At 46.8% G+C, this 18,445-nt stretch overlaps 1 protein-coding gene and 1 long non-coding RNA gene across 8 annotated transcripts in view; one reads left to right on the top strand and one right to left on the bottom strand.

Annotated features, from left to right (window-relative positions):
* SHANK1 (SH3 and multiple ankyrin repeat domains 1) overlaps positions 1-18,445 on the bottom strand; it is a 112,972-nt gene that overhangs the window by 73,346 nt on the left and 21,181 nt on the right. For 5 of the 7 annotated variants that reach the window (XR_013832406.1, XR_013832407.1, XM_079949212.1 and 2 more), the window contains exons 2-3: positions 8,373-8,615; positions 1,720-1,923 (exon numbers count right to left, since the gene is read on the bottom strand). Coding sequence is in view for 5 of the 7 variants with exons in the window: in XM_079949212.1 (XP_079805338.1) it covers positions 1,720-1,923; positions 8,373-8,582 (414 nt within the window). In the remaining 2 variants the exon portion in view is untranslated. Of the gene's footprint in view, positions 1-1,719; positions 1,924-3,735; positions 3,848-8,372; positions 8,616-18,445 lie in introns of those variants that run through there. The other 2 variants (XM_079949213.1, XM_079949214.1) reach the window with 2 other exon arrangements.
* LOC307201168 lies at positions 1,668-2,287 on the top strand. Its single transcript, XR_013832607.1, has 2 exons — positions 1,668-1,725; positions 2,087-2,287. It is a non-coding gene; the product is annotated as an uncharacterized lncRNA (long non-coding RNA).

Below are 18,445 nucleotides of genomic sequence, written 5' to 3'. Positions count from 1 at the left end.
TTACAAATCTAGGGTCCTTCCAACTAGGGACATACAGTTAACATTCCCACATATTATTTTGCTGTGACACATTTAATTCAAATTTGTCACTCTTTATTTCCCAAACATCATCCTCATCCTCATTATTTTTATTATTATTTCTAATGACCAATGAGTATTTGCATGTGTTATGAATGCGGTTACTTGAAAAATATTGCCTGTACTGTTGTCATGACAGTACATGGAAGAGAAGCACCAGGAATATCTGTTGGGATTTTGTTTGTGTTTTCCCAGAGAGTGGATGGTATTGGGACAGAGCTACTTACAAAGTGTATTTGCTCATCCACCATTATTTCTGATCAAACAGGTCTGGCATGTTTTTGTAGTTTCCAAAACTTGCAAGACTAAAACTTGCGAGGGACTAAAATAAAAATAAATAAAAATGACTGTTTCTACTATATGTTACAAGGGGTCTATCATACCAATTTTAACTATCTTCCCTCTACCTCCCAACTATCTTAAAACAAAACAATTATCTGTCTCCAGATTTAAGTTGATAAAGGTTGGAGGGAAAGACATCCAACTTTCAAAACACTGGGTAAAAGGCTTCACCCTTTTATTTAAAATAGTCATATTTTCTCTTATTGCCTGACAACAGGCCTACAAGGCAACTGACATGCTTGGTTCACACATAATGCTAAGCTATGGTTTTTTGAGTCAAAGTGTGGTTTGTTAGAATGCTTGAACCTAACTCAGTAGATTAAGCATGGTTTATCTTTCTAGCAACAAATCATGATGTAAACCAATGGTTTGTGGCTTGTTCTAACTATGGTTTGGTGTTAGGTTCAAAATGGACAACCTTGGTTTGTTGGATCATTCCACTCCATATGCTTGACAAGCTACAGAAGCCAAGGGGAAGAACAGCTGAAGAAGGAACCAAGTTCTAGAGAAAAAAGCTGTGGCTTCTTTTCTTGTCTGCGGGACGACTCTTGTGGCTCAAGCCATGGTTAAAGCAAATTATGGTTTAGCTTCATGTGTAAACGCAAAGAGAAAATTAAACACCCAATAAACAGAATATTTTAAGACAGTTGGGACCTAAGGACAGTTGGGACTGTGTGCAATTATAGAAAATGCTATTTCCCTATTGCCCGCTGCCTGCTGCTCAATGACTGGTGAATAAGGGTTTGCTGCAACCTGGAACTGCATGGCCTAATAACCAGGACCAAATAGTCCCAGGTATAGGATCTTCTCCTCATCTGGGTACCTGGGCAATTACTCACTGCTTCTCAACAGCAGTGGTGCATAACTGATGAAAAACTTTAGAGGGTGGGAATGATGATATGATCACTGCCTAGTCTTGTGGTGGGAGAAGGGGCACCCAGAGGAAATTATCTTCCTAGCAGAGTCTTCCAAATCATGTCTGAGCCTCTGTTGATCTTACTGATATTAGCACTTTCGTTGGCTCTGCTTTTTAACTCTGCTTTGTATTATTTATACAACTGGTCATTGTAAGCTGCCTTGAGGGGCTGAAAGGTACAATAAAAATATTTTATAAATAAAAACATTTTAAAAGCATGTGTGTGTGTATTGGGGCGGGGGATAGTACTGACATCTCCTTTGCAACACTTTTACGCGGCCTGGGCTATTTATTTTTATATTGGCTCCCAAAGGCTCAACACCCCCTTTCCGTTGGCAGTCCTCCCTTCTGACTACAGTATGCTGTAGGACCAGCAGACTTACCTCCAGGTAGGGCACTCCCTTCTCGAAACTCTGTGGGTACTCGCGCAATAGGCGCTCTTCGTCCAGGAATTTGGCATCCCGCCCATTGGTGGCTGGCTGGAAAAGCCCATAGTTCAGCACGTCCTTGAGGCTTTCATTGAGAGTGCAGAGGATCTGTTGCTTTGCCACCCAGATGGCCGCATCAGGGTTGAAACGTAGGCATTTCTGAAATGGTTTTGGGCCAGTGGGAGAGGGAGGGGTGGAATTGAGAGCAAAAGGAATGCATCAAAATGGCACAAAGTGGCACTTTGTTTTGAGTTTGCTCTAAAGGAGTGTTTCGGCCCTTTTAAATCTGGTTTATTGATCCACATCCTCTCTTTCTTCCAAGGGACTCAAGGCAGCTTACAGCATTCTGCCCCCCATTTTATCCTCACTACAACCCTGTGAGGTAGGCTAAGCCAAAGGACCTAGTGAACACTTGTCCAAGGTCATCCTTGGGCATCAAGGTCATCAAGCTTAATGGCTGAAAGGGGATTTGGACCTGGGTCTTGACCACTCTAATCACGATGCCACACTGGCTTAAAAAGAAGGGGAAAAAAGGATTTAATACTGATCTTTCTACATCCTGGGCTATAAATTTTGTGATGGTGGGCGGGGGGGGGGGAGTGGTAAGATTACATAATGTGGGGAATGAGCACGGAAAAGTCAGGATCTAAAAAAGAGGTAGCTTAATAAATTTACAGTTTTTTGATTGTAGAACAAGATTGTACAAGAATATTCCTTTTGCTCAGCTAATTTAGTTCACAGAGAGGGGGCTCTTTGACCACCTGTCCCACAACAGTCATGTTGGGGAGAAACTATTATAAAGGTAATTTAACTGTCAGCACTCCCAGACCTTATGCGTCTCACATCCACATCATATATTTAAAGCTGGGAACTGTAGCTCTGCACGGTCAGCACCCTGAGCAAACTACAGTTCCCAAGACTTTCCATTACTGTTAAAGTGCTATAATGGTTAAATGTATGGTATGGTTGTAGTTGTGAACAGATCCCGTAACTGGTTGCTGATGTTCACGTTAATTTTTTTAATAAAAAACCCCTTCTTAATAAAAATCAGCGCTTTTCCGTTCATCCCAGCTGCCTTTGCGTTCATCAGCCAGGAGAACACTAGAATTATGTTTTCCCACACCGTTGTACAGAATGCAGCCTGCGTATTTTCCATCTTATCTCCGCAAATGAAAGGGACTTTTTAAAAACGAAAAACAAAAAGCACTGTTAATTGAAAGCTGAAATCCAGGCTACGGGCCTGCAGTCTCCCTGAGGGGACAAAGTCCCTACAGGCCTCTTGCAGCTATTGCCTGGGGCAGGCCTAATTTCGAGTGATTCCTCAACAGAGAATTCCAGGCAAAATCTGAGAAGTAATACAGACATCGAGCTACCAAGAATTTCATCGTAAAACGAATTACAAGAATGGTGACAGAGGGCCTATCTGTAGGCAGCCTCTCTGTTTGTGTGTGTGGCAATGGCAGTGTCTGTTGTAATGCACTGTGTATGAGGTGTCTGCAAACCTGCTTCACCCCGGTCAAGTCTTTAGCTGACCCACACCTGACGTCATGTATGCCCTACATATATGATGTCAGATGTAGGGGTGGTGGGTGTGGCTTGCAAAGCAGTCTTATAGGCCAAATGCTGGGCCTTGCCGGCCAAATTAGGCCTGGTGGGCCTAATTAGGTGCGCAGGCCAGAGGTTCAACACCACGGGGATAGACAGTATATGTTGTCCCAAGTCTTCCCCTCACTGCCTCTGGATGTATTATTATTATCATCATCATCATCATCATCATCATCATGCCCTTCACCCAGGTGGGCTACGGCAATTTAAAATACAACACCAAGAGTACGCAACATGTACTCTTCTTTCATCCCCGATGTGCTGTCACTGCCTATCCTGACACGCAGGCAAGACACAACGCCTCTTCCCATCAAGGAAATTGCTAGGTTGAGAACGCAACATGCCAACTTGATTACTCCGATTTACATTTGCGGCAGGGGCATTTGAGCCGCGCGTGGCGCAGGCCACGTCCAAAGGGATGGTTCCCTGAGTCTGAGGCATGCTCCGTCAGCAACAGCGCCTGCCAGTCACTGGGTGCATGCGCCCCGTGGCCTCCTCTGCCACATGCAGCGGCTGTAGGAAACGTGTGGGTACCCGTGATGAGGGTGCAACGGGCCAGAATGGCAACATATTTATACAAAACGGACCCACACATAGTACTCTTGCAAGAAACTCGTAAAGCAGACAGGAAAAAATTCCTTATTTACACAGTCAAGGGTCGGTTTCTGATTTGATCCGCTTTTCCTTAGGACGTCCCTACTTTCATTGGATAAATGTTGGAGGGTATGGTAGGATGTCCCTGTTTTCATTGGAGAAATGTTGGAAGGTATGCATTTGACTCAAATGGGATTGGTGTTCCTGCCTTTTGCTCTTTTTACGGCACAAGGAGTTTCTCTGCATGGCTCTCAACTCACGTTAGCACCAATACTCTCTCTTTCCAACTACCTCCCTGCCTCCTGTCCTCACCCCTCCATCTTCCAGGGTCAGATTTGGGGAGTGGGGGGAGGGGAAGGGGTCATGAAGGGACAACCAGCCAGACACATGGTGGCAGTTCCATCCCTGTTTCCATGGTCACAACAATTTGTGATCTCTAGCAATGGTTTCCATGGTTGCCCCTGCGAATAGAAATGGGACCCAAGATGAAGGGGGAGAACAGCTTTAAAGAATCAGTAAAATGTTATGGGTTTGGCTGTTGCTGTTTTTTGGTGGGGACTCAGAAAAAAGAAAGGGGGCCTTCTCCAAAATAGTGTAGAACAAACAAACAATGGCCTTTGGGTAGCTTAATGTAATATTCACATTTTAAACCCCATCCTCCCAAACACTGCGTACACAGAGGAGAAGTGGTGTTATACATATATGGTGTGTGTTTGGATATGAAGATGCAGGAATAGAGGATTCAAACAGCAACGGCTAAGTGAAAGAGACTAAAGGTTATTTTAGCCAGCTCTCATTAAGTTTCCATCTGCCCTATTTATTTAAAGTACTTTCATGCCGCTTTTGACAGACATGGCTTTCCCCAAAGAATTCTGGGAACTGTAGTTCATGAAGGGTGCTAAGAGATGCTAGCAGACCCCTATTTCCCTCACAGAACTACACATTCCCAGAGCTCCCTGGGAAGAGGGATTGACTGTTAAACCGCTCTGGGAATTGTGACTGTGAGGGGAATAAGGGGCCACAGGGGGCGTCCCTGGCATTTCATCGGTACAATACTTGGGCCAACTCCAAACACTATCTAGAACAGACATGTGTTCTTCTAGAACAGTGTTTCTCAAACTTGAGTCCCCAGCGGACTACAACTCCAATCATTCCTAGCTGGCAGAACCAGTGGCCAGGGATGATGGGAGTTGTAGTCACATTTGAGGTGATTCCCTGGGGGGGCGGGGAATGAAGTTGCATATCCACCACAGCGACCAGCTACATAGTGGATTAAGCAGCCATTCATGGGTCACCTGCTCATAGTCTCTCCTCTGCTGGAATGAAAAACATTACATTGCTATTTAAAGTATAGTCATTATTTCTAAATGTGCATGTATGCATGCAAATTAGCAAATGCAAATTTGTTGCAAGAAGTGCATCTTCTTCTATTTGGCAAAATTTACCCTTTAGTAGTAGTAGCAGCAGCAAGGCTGGTTCCAGGTTTCACCAGGCCCTTGGCAAAATGTCTTCTGATGTGCCCCCTCCTTCCACCTGGTAACAGCGACAGAGGTAGCTGTGGATGGCTGCTCTCTCTCACAATGCCCCAGAACAATGCTGTGTTGGAGATGCTGAGGGAAATCAAAATGGTGGCTCCTACACCCAGTTGCTTTTTAAAAGCCGGGGGTGAGGCAGCGATGTGCCATGACAACTCCCAAAGGCTGTTGTGTGCTGACGCTGGGCCTAGCAGCAGCAGCAGTAGTAGCCAAAGCAAGATTATACTTCCAGGGTGGATTACTCTTGAGAAGTGGTTCATTTCTCAAAGAGATGTACAGGGAGACACAACCTCAGACCCAGAACTGTGGGGTTGTGGGTTTACTGTCTTATGACAAAGACGTTCCACATATACTCAAAAGTTCTCTTGCCTTTTTCAGTTTTTTCCAATGTGTTCTGGGATTGAGCCCCACAAATATGGACCCCAGAAGTAGTGGGGGCTGTGAGGACAGGGGGGCAAAGAGGGGTACAGCTCCCACAAAGAATGGCCAGGGATGTTGACCCCTTCCACAAGGATGACCTGGCATATACAATGGCGGCTGTTGTCAAAAGCCGATTCGTGTCCTTTCATTTTTCCTTTGCTCAGTTGCCAAGCCGCTTAAGGTTTCTTTCTTTTCGTATCCATTGTGAGGAACTCATTTTCCACACTGATGAAGTGTATAATTTATGACCTCATGACTAGCCCGTTAAATAAGCAGATGTAGAAAATACACCTGAAAAGTAAGCAACACTCAGGACATCCTTGACCACCTCATCTTAAAAGCAAGGTCCAGGTCCACAGACACATTTTTTCAAGGTGATACGGAAGTCATAGAGTGTGGACTTTCTGGGTTTAAGAATACTACAGCTCACTCACAAACCCCTGGAATAGGGTGGGGCAATAAAAACAAATTTTAAAAGCTGATAAACCCTGATATGGGGGGGGGGTGTTTTTTTGGGGGGGGGATTAGGGAGGCTCTCATCAGTGTGCTCTGCCAATGTGGTATAGTGGATGGACAGCTGGACCAGGGTTCAAATCCCACACAGCCATTAAGCACACTGTCTCCCAGCCTAATCATACATCAGTCATAGGGGTTGTTGTGAGGATAAACAGGGGGAGAGAATCATGCGCGCCATTTTGACCTCCTTGGAGGAAAGGTGTGATACAAATGGAATCATCGCCGAGTGAGAGGAAGAAGGCATGTACACAGGCAGCAAGACTTCTGGGGTGCCCAGGGAGTGGTTGTGCAGCCATGCAAGGACCCTAATGGCAGGCGGGGGGGGGGGAGGGAAAGGGGGGGCAGGGAGACACTTCGCCTAGGTCTGCAGATGGCTCTCCAAATCAAAGGGTTGCTGGATAAAAGGACTGGTGCTGGTGGCAATGTCTCGTGTGTGTGTGTGTGTGTGTGTGTGTGTGTGTGTGTTGCTGAGTGTCCTGATTTTATTGCTAATGAAGTGAGGAAGAAATAAGTTCCCTTTAGTGCTGAGCTAAGGATGAATCCAGTTCTGCATTAATTACCACTCTAGGGACTGAGGTGGTGGTGGTAGGGTGTGTGGAGCCCAGCCAAGAAGAGAATCCCCACTTTTATTTGTCCATCAGCCACAGACCTTCCTGGGCAGCATTGCAGAATCAAGGAACACACATCCCTGTCCACAAAACTCTCTGCCCATTTAACCAGTTCCCTCCTTGAGCAACCCACGCTACGCAGATTATATCATGTCCATCTGAGGCACAGGGGAAAGGAGCAAACAAGAGCCCTGTATCAGAGGAAATCTACCCGATTACTGAAACGATTTGGTAAAATCCTGTCCAACTGCCTCGTCACCATACTCTACAACAGATGTGGAGAACCTGTGGCCTTCTGGATATTGCTGTAGTACAACTCCTGAACATCCCATTGGGTGCTGATGTTCAACAACATCTGGGAGGCCACTTTAAAACATATTGGGATGACCCAATGTGTCTCATCCTTGCGCTTCGATACCTAACCCTAAGTACACGTAACTGAAACGACAACATATTCTCAGTGTTGGCTCCAGGTTTTGGAGAGCCTTGTGTAAGACCTTCTGCCCCGTTCCCTCCCAGTGAGTCTAACTCTATGCTACCATTATCACAAACTGCTCCCCCTTCTCTTCCTCATCTCTGCTGCCACCTGCATGCCTGCCAGGCAGACAGCCAAGGAGCAAACAGACAGTGGCATATACCAGTCTTATCTGGGCAGCCAGAGCAAGAGGTAGCTGAACAAGCAAGCGGACTGCAGCTGTGAAGAGGAGGAGCAGGGACTACCTGATTGTGCCAACCCTGCATAATCTGCTTCCATTTTCCTTCTTGTAACCCCTCAGGGCAGAGACCAGCCCTCAAACTTTCTACAGCACCTATAGATGGCACTATTACTATTGCTATGAAAGGGCCATAGCTGAGTGGCGGAGCACCAAAAATTTCATGCAGAAGGTTCCAGGTTCAATTCTGGGCATCTGCAGGTAGGGCTGAGAAAGATGGGAGTCCCTTACGAAACTGCAGAGAGCTACTGTGAGTCAGTGTAGACAATACTGAGCATGATAGACCGTCTGACCCAGTTTAAGGCCGATTCCTAGGTTCATCGTAACCATCTAGATGGCTAGAATTACGCCACAAAACACAAAAGGGTGTCAGCTAGGGATGGTGGGGTAGAGACGGCAAAAATTAATTTTGAAACCGGTAACTCAGCATCGCTTGTCGCTCTTGTCTTCAGTGGGTTGGAATTTCTCCCCAACGCTCAATACAGAACTTGGCTAGCTTCTTTAAAAAAACCACAAAATATCCTCCACACTTGCCTCCCGCTACACCTCAGCATGCACCTGGGCACAGGTGAGCTTCCATGCCTCTCCCGCACTTCGTCCCCTCTTTGGTTCCTCACCGTCTGGTGCAGGTCAGGAATGCCAATTCGGAAGACCATCATACTGAAGTGTGCGTCCTCGGGTACCGACATGGAGCGACTGTGGTCAGGGTTAGCGGGGCTGGCCGGCGGGCTGGGCCCCTCGCGGGAGGTCTCCGAGCCCGACTCCCCCTCGGGGCACTGGGAGAGGTGCTCCTCCTCCTCCGCACTTGATTCGGGGCTCTGGGGCATCGTCGGGGGCGCTGGGCACCATCACTGGCTGCACTGCAGGGGTGGGGAGAGAAAGAGATTAAAGGTTACCTCCGTGGAGGAGCATTATAAGAGATGTGTAGCCCCTTGCCTTCCTTCTGGGCTCCCCAAAGGCATCTGGTTTGGCCATGGTTATAACAGGATGCTGGTAAGATGGACCACAGGCCTGATCCAACAGATCTCTTTTTACGCCCGTAGTGGTAAGGAAACAGGGATGGTCTCTACAGCACTGCTCTGCCAAGATGTGATCTCTTAACACACACGTATTCAGATACAGAAATATGGTCTTTGAATAATGCATTCTGAGCAAGCGGGCACAGACCCAAATGTGCGCACACACACACACACACACACACTCACACACAAACCAAGGCTGACAGGCAAGTCAAGCAAAAATGAGGCCTCTTCTCTTGCTTTCTCTGCTATACCGACACAAAACAAAGACATGCTAAGGCGTGCAGACAAAAACATGCAGACATACAGTACTAGGACTAGAGTGGAATCTAGTCCAGAATCTTTGTTCTGTTGTTTCACCTGGTGATGAAGTGAGTTCAAAGCAATCCATTACAATCTATTGGAACCTCACAGGGTGGCCCCTCTGGAATCTCTCTCTCTCTCTCTCTCTCTCTCTCTCTCTCTCTCTCTCTCTCACACACACAACACACACACACACTGTCTGTGCTTGGCTACCCAGCGCTTAAATAAATGACCTTTCACAACCCCTTTCAAAAACATGCATTGGGAGAGGATCCCTAACCTGGCACAGAGAGAGAAATACAGGACAAAACCTTATCAATACAGGATGTAGCACTTTACACTGGAATACAGGACAAACCTGTATTATACAGGACAGTTGGCAACCCTAGCTGGAATCTAATTTCATCCCCCATCCCACAGCTTGTGCCACACAGGAGGTCCAATTATGTTTCTTCAGTTGCTGCTCCTTCCCTGTGTTTAATACAACTCCGTTCACTAGTACTGAGCAAGAGAAGTGGAGGGGGAGGCTGCAGTCAGTAAGCCCCAAACTGGGGTGGGGTGGGTGGGCAGACACAACCCCCCCACTATTGTACCAGGGATCGGGGTTGAGGGGAAGTAGGGGGTCGCATTTCCTACATCAGCCTTTGGCTTATTAGCTCTGAATCCCTGGAAGACTTGCGGACAGGCAGCTTGCCTTGATCTGCACTGAAAGCAGGATTCGTTCCAGTACAGACGTGGCAAGAAACCCGGGGAACATAGCTATGAAGAGAGAGATGGGGAGAATAACTTGTACACAGGGAGGAACACAGAGATGTTGCGAACTTCGTTTTTCAATCTGCGCACAGTCACCTGCTTCCCACTCCTACTTCCAAAGCATGATTATTGATGCAACGGCCCAGTTCGCACATGACTCTAAACTAAACCATGGCTAAGCGTGAATGTGTGACCGTGTGGGTACTCACAGGAAAAATCCCAGCCGCTTCGCTCCTCTCCCTGTTCTGCTGCTGCTGCGCTACCTGTGCTAACCATGGTTTGTTACATCCAAACAAACCATGGTTAGTGTTACATCTGAAGCTAGGCTCATGGTTTGTCTTGCTGTTGCCAAGGCTTGTGGTTTGTATGGAAGAGGCAAACCATGAACCTAGGTTCATATGTAATGCCAGGTACCATAGCAGCAGCAGCAGCATAGTGGTATATGGGGTCACACTTAGGCATGGTTTGGTTTAGCGCCACTGGGTCATGGTGCGCGATGCTTTGAACAGGAAAACACTTATTTTAACATGCTCCCAAATGGGTCCTTAGTGGCACATGATCGGAATGATTTGCATGCATACATGCCTGCATGATGCTTCCAGATGAGCTGCTTATTGAGCATCCATTCTGATTTATTTTCAGGGAGCTTAGACAACGTTGGCTGCTTAATATGCCTTCATTCCGATTTATCTGCGGGAGGTTAGGTGATGGGTCATCAAAGCAAGTGCAGTGACGCACTTTCTGAGGCATTCTCCCGCTGCTTCCTTTATCACGAAAAAATCCAGTCTTTTGGGAATCCCTCCCCAAAATGGCAAATGCCTGGAAATGCCCTGAAGAACATGCACATTCTCCCTCTTGGCTTGCCCAGTGCTTCCATTCTCTCACTCCTCCCGCCCACTTTGCCCTTTTAATTTCTGCATGTCTGTCGGATCTCTCCCCCCCCCCTATTTCCCAGTTCCCCATCTCTGTATTTCCCCCACAAGACGTGCAAGGCGGAGATCCCTCGCTTCAGGTCCTTGCTCCGCATGCCAGCTGAATGTTCCCTTCCGCCCCAACCACCTCCACCCCAGTCTCCTTCACTGACTTTTCGTGCTCCGTGTCCCAGTTTCCAGCCGGCCCCAGGGCCCAAGCAATCTGTGTGCAAGCAGCACACGACGTCCCAGAAAGCAGAACAGCCCTGGGACGCCTGCCCCACTTTCGGCACCTGCCAAAAGGGCCTATAATTAGCCCTAAAGGACACCATTTGCTCTGAACCCCCTGACACCTCCAATTTCATTTGCTAGATATTATCGCAGCCAGGCAGATACTGTGGGCGGTGGGGCAGGAGGAGCAGGGGTGTAGTGTGGGGAGGGCCCTGGGCGCATGATATGGAGGGGGCATGAGCCAGGCGCCCCCACGCAGGGATCTCTGTCCTGTCTGCCACCGGGATCGTAAAAGGCTCTCCGCTTAAGATCTACTGCCAGTGTAGACAATAGCAGGTTACATGGGCCAGTGGTCTGTCCTGGTATGATGTAGCTCCCCATACAGTATCTTCTCTGTGGAAATGAAACTAATTCTGGCATCAGTTGCAACGAGAGAGAGAGATATCCCTTGTTTGGTAACATACTCAAGGTCCAACTCTAAAGTGGCGGAGGAGTTTTTTTTGCTTAGTCAGCATTTTAAAGCAAACCAACCAACCTACATGGGTGGGAATTCAGGTATCAAATTGACTGTACACTTCTCCAAATTTTTGCAAAGTAAGGTTCTTTTGTTCGGACCTGCTAACCTTGCTGCCTGATGCAGGCCTGATGCCACAGTGAAGAGCTTGGCTGACCACTGCTTGACCCCACACTCAACACAAAGGCAACCAGCCCCATACCGACCAAGTCTAATGAAGTCTTCTCTGCACTGGTTCCAGATTGGGATTTGTCTTATTGGAGGTAGTGATGGGTGTGTGTGTGTGTGTGTGTGTGTGTGTGTGTGTGCTAGGTAACAGCTTGTTTTTCCGCTCAGATATATGCACATAAATGTGTATTTATGCATGCAAATCCATGCAAAAATGCATATTCTGGGGGAAAGCATAGAAAAGCACACAAAATTTGTATTTTAGTAGAAACTGTATACAATTTTTAAAGGCACTTTTATTTTAAAAATAAAATAATGAAAAAATGAAATAGAGAAGAATTGTGATTGAATGCACACAAAACCTACGTAAAATGGAAAAAGACTAATCCATCCATCTGTATTACGACAAAGTTGTCATAGAATTTCTCCCTCTTCCTCAGAATCATAGAATCATAGAATCATAGAGTTGGAAGAGACCACAAGGGCCATCGAGTCCAACCCCCTGCCAAGCAGGAAACACCATCAGAGCACTCCTGACATATGGTTGTCAAGCCTCTGCTTAAAGACCTCCAAAGAGGTCGTTAAAAACGTTGTTAAAAACGTTTGTTTTTAATCCGCTTGTGGAGACTATCAGAGGTCACAAAGAAAGGAATATATGATAACAACAAGAAGATGAGGAAAATAATAAAGAGAAGATTGGACAGAATCATCGGATAATGCCATAACTAAAGATAGGTCCTTGGAAACATCAAGAATGCCAGAAGAAGAAGAAAATCCCCAGGAAGCCAAGTCAATGAGATCAGAGGGCAATTCACACAAACATCTGGCCCACTTTGAAGTTAATACAAGCTGGCTTTTTCAGTAGGAGCTCAGAGTCCACCTCGGAAATGGTTCATGCTCCCTTTCATGGCTCAGCACGTCCCGCAAAAATCTGTTCGAAGCAGGCATTGAAAATGGGAAAAGCACCACTGTAACAGGCAAAAACTAAAACGACAAAATAGCATCATGGCTTTCGCCAAAGAAACCTGGGAACTGTGGCTCATTAAAGGCACTAACCTCACAGTGCTATAATTTCTAGCACAGTTCTGAGGATTCCTCATGACTGTTAAAGTGGCATAAGGGTGCGGATCCGACCCAGCACATGGCAGGCCTGGGATAGGCCTTATTCAAAATACTTGGGAGTATCCTCCTCTCTCTCTCTCTCTGTTTTGTAAAGCAGGTTTTAACTAGATTTGCTAAAATGCTGCAAATGTAGACATGGACTCAACACAGATCTGGTTCAATTGTGCAAGTCCAGGGCACCCCAAGTCTCTTGTGTAAAACAGGACATTTCACGAGATGTTTGATACTGTAAATACTCCAGATGGAAGTTAATAGCGATGGTGTTAAATGGTATTAGCACAAGGGTAGTAAAATGTGTGCATATATAACACTTGTGTAACACCTCAAGTGTTACCATTACTGTAACGTGTCACTGTTATGTGTGAGACTACACGTAAAGACAGGCAGAAAGGCAGACAACACAGAAGTGTCGAGTCTCTTGGAAAAGAGAGACCATTGCATACCCTCCAACATTTCTCCAATGAAACTAGGGGCATCCTATTCAATAATAATAATAATAATGATAATGATAATAATTTTATTATTTATATCCTGGCCATCTAACTGGGTGGCCCCAGCCATTCTGAGCAGCTTCCAACATACCGTTTTTTTTGCTCTATAAGACTCACTTTTCCCCTCCTAAAAAGTAAGGGGAAATGTGTGTGCGTCTTATGGAGCGAATGTAGGCTGCGCAGCTATCACAGAAGCCAGAACAGCAAGAGGGATTGCTGCTTTCACTGCGCAGAGATCCCTCTTTCTGTTCTGGCTTCTGAGATTCAGAATATTTTTTTTCTTGTTTTCCTCCTCCAAAAACTAGGTGCGTCTTGTAGTCTGGTGCATCTTATAGAGTGACAAATACAGTATATAAAAACATAATAAAGCATTAATTTTTTTAAAAAACTTCCCCATACAGGACTGCCTTCAGATGTCTTCTAAAGGTGGTATAGCTATTTATCTCCTTGGCTCAGGGGTTGCATAACTCCATACCCTCCAACCTTTCTCTGATGAAAAATAGGGACGTCCTAAGGAAAAGCAGGACATTCCGGGATCAAATCAGAAACCTGGACGGCTTCTGTAAATCTGTTCCTGGAAATTAGGGACACTTGGAGGGTCTGCCATCATGCTCAGAGCATGAGACTGTGATTATGCAGGAACAGAGAGAAATTAGAGTGCCACTGGCTGCAGAATTCTGTTTTCTAAGAAGCTGAGCTTGCTCAGAGCTCCGCTGGAAGATATTTTTCTCTGAAGACATTTATCAGTATATCCTCATCTTCCACCCCCAGGGAAAGGGGGCTATTTCGCAGAATGTTGTCTGCCCCACGCGTTTTGGATGGCTGCTGTCCCCACCCCAAAATGTCTCATAACAACTCGAGGTCTGGATATTCCAGGCTGCCAACACAGCAGCCACCTCCCCTGTTTGAGGCAGTAAGAGGAGAGTGCTGTGAAGCTCAGTTCCTGCTGGATGGCCGTTGTAAGAACAAGATGCTGGACCAGATGGGTTGCTGGGAGAAGATGTATGAGCTCCTGCTCCAGACACTGCTAGAGAATTTGTCCTCCCCATAAGGGATATTTGGTGGAATGTTCCCCACAATTTGGGCCCCTCCAGATGGCATCTTTACTGAACTTTTGTCCTGATTTGCTGGCAGAGAGGTTATATGACAACGAGCATTCATCCGTCCTCCCTCCCTCCCAATTTGCTTGTAGGGGCGTTTATATGTCTTTCTGTCAATTCTTCATTCCACCCTGTCACTTTACAAACTGCAAAAAGTCTGCCTTTTCTTTCAAGTGCATTTGTTGCATACCCCCCAACTGTCCCGATTTAAGTGGGACATCCTGTTTTTTTGAGGGGGGCGTGCTCTCGTGTGAGTCACCTGGCTCCCATGAGATGGTGGCCCCGAAAGACGTGCATTTTGGGGTGCCGTACTATTGCGCTAGTCACATGGCCCGCATGGGAGCGCAGCCCCGAAAGACACGCATCCCAGTTTTTCTCTGGGGCATGTTGGAAAGTATTTTGTAGCAGTGCTTTGAACCCCTTTACATTAATACCTCCGCGAACGTTCACCTTGTCTAGCGTCCATTCCAGCAAACGGGTTACTCCTGGGTTTGCTGCTCGCGCATGCGCAGAAGTGCTAAATCGCGTTTGCGCAGAAGCGCAAACAGCTCAGTATGTGTGCGCAGACGCGGCACTTTGCCCTGTGTCCTTTCCGGCTAGCGGCTGGGGCTCCGGAACGGATCCCAGCCGCAAAACAAGGTACAACTAATTGCACAAACCCAAAGTTCCTGGTATGCACTTGAATCCCTCCCACACAACACTGGGCAATCTGGTGCACACAAATGAGGTAGAGAATTTGGAGTGGCCATTTTCCCAACACAGCTCCATATATACTCCATTATACTCTGTGTCTACTAACCCAGGGATAATAATAATAATAATAATAATAATAATAATAATAATTTATACCCCGCCCATCTGGCTGAGTTTCCCCAGCCACTCTGGGCGGCTCCCAATCGAATGTTAAAAACAATACAGCATTAAATATTAAAAATTTCCCTAAACATGGTTGGTTTTTTTAATAACTTTTGGGGGGCTGAGGAGGGGAGGTCATAGAACCATAGAGCTGGAGGGAACCATGAGGATCATCTAGTCCAACTCCCTGCAATGCAGGAATCTTTCACCCAGCGTGGGGCTCGAACCCTCAATCCTGAGATTAAAAGTCTCCTGCTCTACCAACTGAGCTATCTCTCAGGGGTGTTGAGGGTGCTTTTCTAAGACGTTATTAACATGCACGGGCATGCAACGGCAGTTCTTCTGTTTTAATCTCCCTGTCCTGCGCATGAATAGGCACAAAATGCTGGTGCGCTGGTTAGGAGCCTAAGAATGTCAGGCGTTGTATGGAAGAAATACAAGCAAGGCCAGGCCTCACATGGAGGATTACAGTCTAAAAAAAGAACACAAAAGAAAGAACAAGGATGCTGGCTGTTATGAGTGGGCTGGAGGTCATAGGGAAAAACCCAAAAACAGCCTCGCAGTCGAACTGGTTGCCACATATTGCTTGTGTGGATGCAGGACTGCTAATGGTATCATCTTCTCCTGTGCAGATAACAGCTTCTAAGCAGTGTTAGAAACACAGATATCTAAGCTAACCATCAAATGGCACCTTAAACCTAGGTTAAGGCCACCACGACGGAATATCTAGGTGCTTTTTATTTATTTTTGGTGATGAAATTTTATTTATTATCATTATTATCATTTCTATACCACTTTATATTTTAAGGAAAAAATATCTCAAAGCAGTTTGCAACACATTAAATAAAACAATACAGAATAAACCAAATTCAAGCTTCAAGGAAAATATTTCAGATCCTTCTCTAAGTGACATTTTGCTTTCCCCATATCTATTTACCTACTTAATTTACAGAGCCGTCCCATAGCAGAAGTACTCTAGGAAACCAGTGTGGTGTAGCCGTCAGAGTGACGTACTAGGACCTAAGAAATCAGGGTTCAAATCCCCACTCAGTCATCAAGCTCACTGGGTGACCTTGGGCCAATGGTGGCCTCCTAACCTACATCACAGGGTCAGCCCCATAGTTGCCTTTGACTGGACTTAACCATCCAGGGGTCCTTTACCTTTTTTTTACTTTGTAAGGATTAAATGAGGAAGGGGCTGAACCATGTAGTCCTTGGAGAAAAGGGTATAAATGCTCTTCTGCTTATTTGCTTAAGAAAGCTGGGGAGGCCAGCCAGAGGAATATGTCAGTTGCCAATGAGGCATTTAGAGATCTCCGCACGATCGCAATTGGACCCCTGCAAAATGCACCTGGCCCCTGGCTAATTTCTAACATTGCTTGTAAGCCAGTGATTTTCATCAGGACGGCAGAAGAGAAGGGTTAAATTTCCCCTGCACGCTTGCTGATAAATATGCACACACACACACACACCCCGTGGCTGCTATTTGCATTAAAAATGAATTAAATAAATGCAAAGTAATCAATTAACAGCTACCCACAGCCTGCCCTGGGTCCTTTTCCTCTGATGCATCCCCTTGTTGGCAACATTCCATGGAATCCTTGCCAGTGGTGGGTGGAGCCAGAGGCAAGAATGAGCAATGCAACAAATAGGAATATTACCTTTACACACAGACACACCCCTCTCTATCCTCTGTCCAGACAAACAAAAGGTGCTATAAGAGTTCAAGGACACCTTCTAGCCTGGCAGAAAGGCAGATGTGAAGCAGGATGGGGGAGTGGTGTGGATACCTTCCAACATTTATCTGATGAAAAGAGGGATGTCCTATTCCATCCTCATCCTCATTTTATTATTTATACCCCACCCATCTGACTGGGTCGCCCCAACATATAGAAGAACATAATTAAACATTTAAAAATTTCCCTGCAGGGTTGTATAGCTACTTATCTCCTTGGCTCAGGGGTCACGTAACTCCGTACCCTCCAACATTTCTCCGGGGAAAATAGGGACTGCCTAAGCAGGGGCGCCGACTTATAAAAAATATTGGGGGGGCGGGGGCCCATACCGACTTATAAAAAATATTGGGGGGGCCCAAGACCTCCAAACCGCTGCTGCTGGGGGAACGAAAGGGGCGAGCCCCGGGCTGCCCCGACCTTAAGTGAACCTGTGAGGGCCCGCCCTTTGCGGCAGCCGATTGGCTGCCGCCGTGGGCGGTGAATATTAATGAGCTAGGGGGAATCCCCGCTTCTCGAGGGGCTGACGCCAGCCCCGCAAGATTGTTGATGGGTCGAGAGCCCGCAACCCCACCCCCTCTCTAGATCGGGAGTGGCTTTGTTTTTTTTAAATTATTGGGGGGGGGGCAGAGCCCCCCCCAAACGAATTTTTGAGGGGGCTCGGGCCCCCTCAGGCCCCATGGAGTCGGCGCCTATGTGCCTAAGGAAAAGCAGGACATTCCGGAATCAAATGAGAAACTGGGGCGGCTTCTGTAAATTCAGGCCTGTCCCTGGAAAATAGAGACACTTGGAGGGTCTGGGTGTGGCCTGCAGAGAGAGGCTCAGAGGTATGCGTTTGGCATTCTGGCGTTCATCCTCACTGATGCTTTAAACCAAGGGTCGGCAACCTAAGGCCCATGGGCCACAAGCGGCCCATGGGGGTCATTTAACCGGCCCATGGACCCCTGCCTCCCACTCGGGGACCCCCGCTGTCGGCTCCCATGTGCTGCGCTAAACCAGCATGGAGAAGAGCGGGAGTTGCCTTCTGCAACACTGGCCGGCTTCCCATTGGCTGCAGGAAGCTCCTGCAGCCAATGGGAAGCTGTGCATGCCTCCTCCGTGCTGGAAGGAGCACCAGAAATAGTGTTTGTGCATGCATCCATGTGCGCACACTCCGGCCCACCGTGGCGTCTGCGGGACCATGAACTGGCCCAAGCCACAATAACTTTGCAGACGCCTGCTTTAAACTCCTTCCTTCCTTCCTTCCTTCCTTCCTCTCCCCTCCGTTACCACCAACATTCTTGTAAGCCTGGAAGCTCACTGATACCTGTCAGACCATTGTCTATGTGATGTTTGCATCTGTTTTTTTTTTATTGTTAAAGTCTCTTTCTTTTCATGTACAAACTTCCATACTTCTGCAAACCCAGGAAATTCCTGAAGTACATAGAAGCCAACTGCCTTAGTTTTTTTACAGCTACCTCAATTTACTTCCAGCTGTTCGGCACTCAAGA

The sequence above is a fragment of the Podarcis cretensis genome (genome assembly GCF_951804945.1).
Source record: "Podarcis cretensis genome assembly, chromosome: 13".
Classification (NCBI taxonomy): domain Eukaryota; kingdom Metazoa; phylum Chordata; class Lepidosauria; order Squamata; family Lacertidae; genus Podarcis; species Podarcis cretensis.
This window is presented reverse-complemented; position numbering and strand designations above follow the sequence as displayed.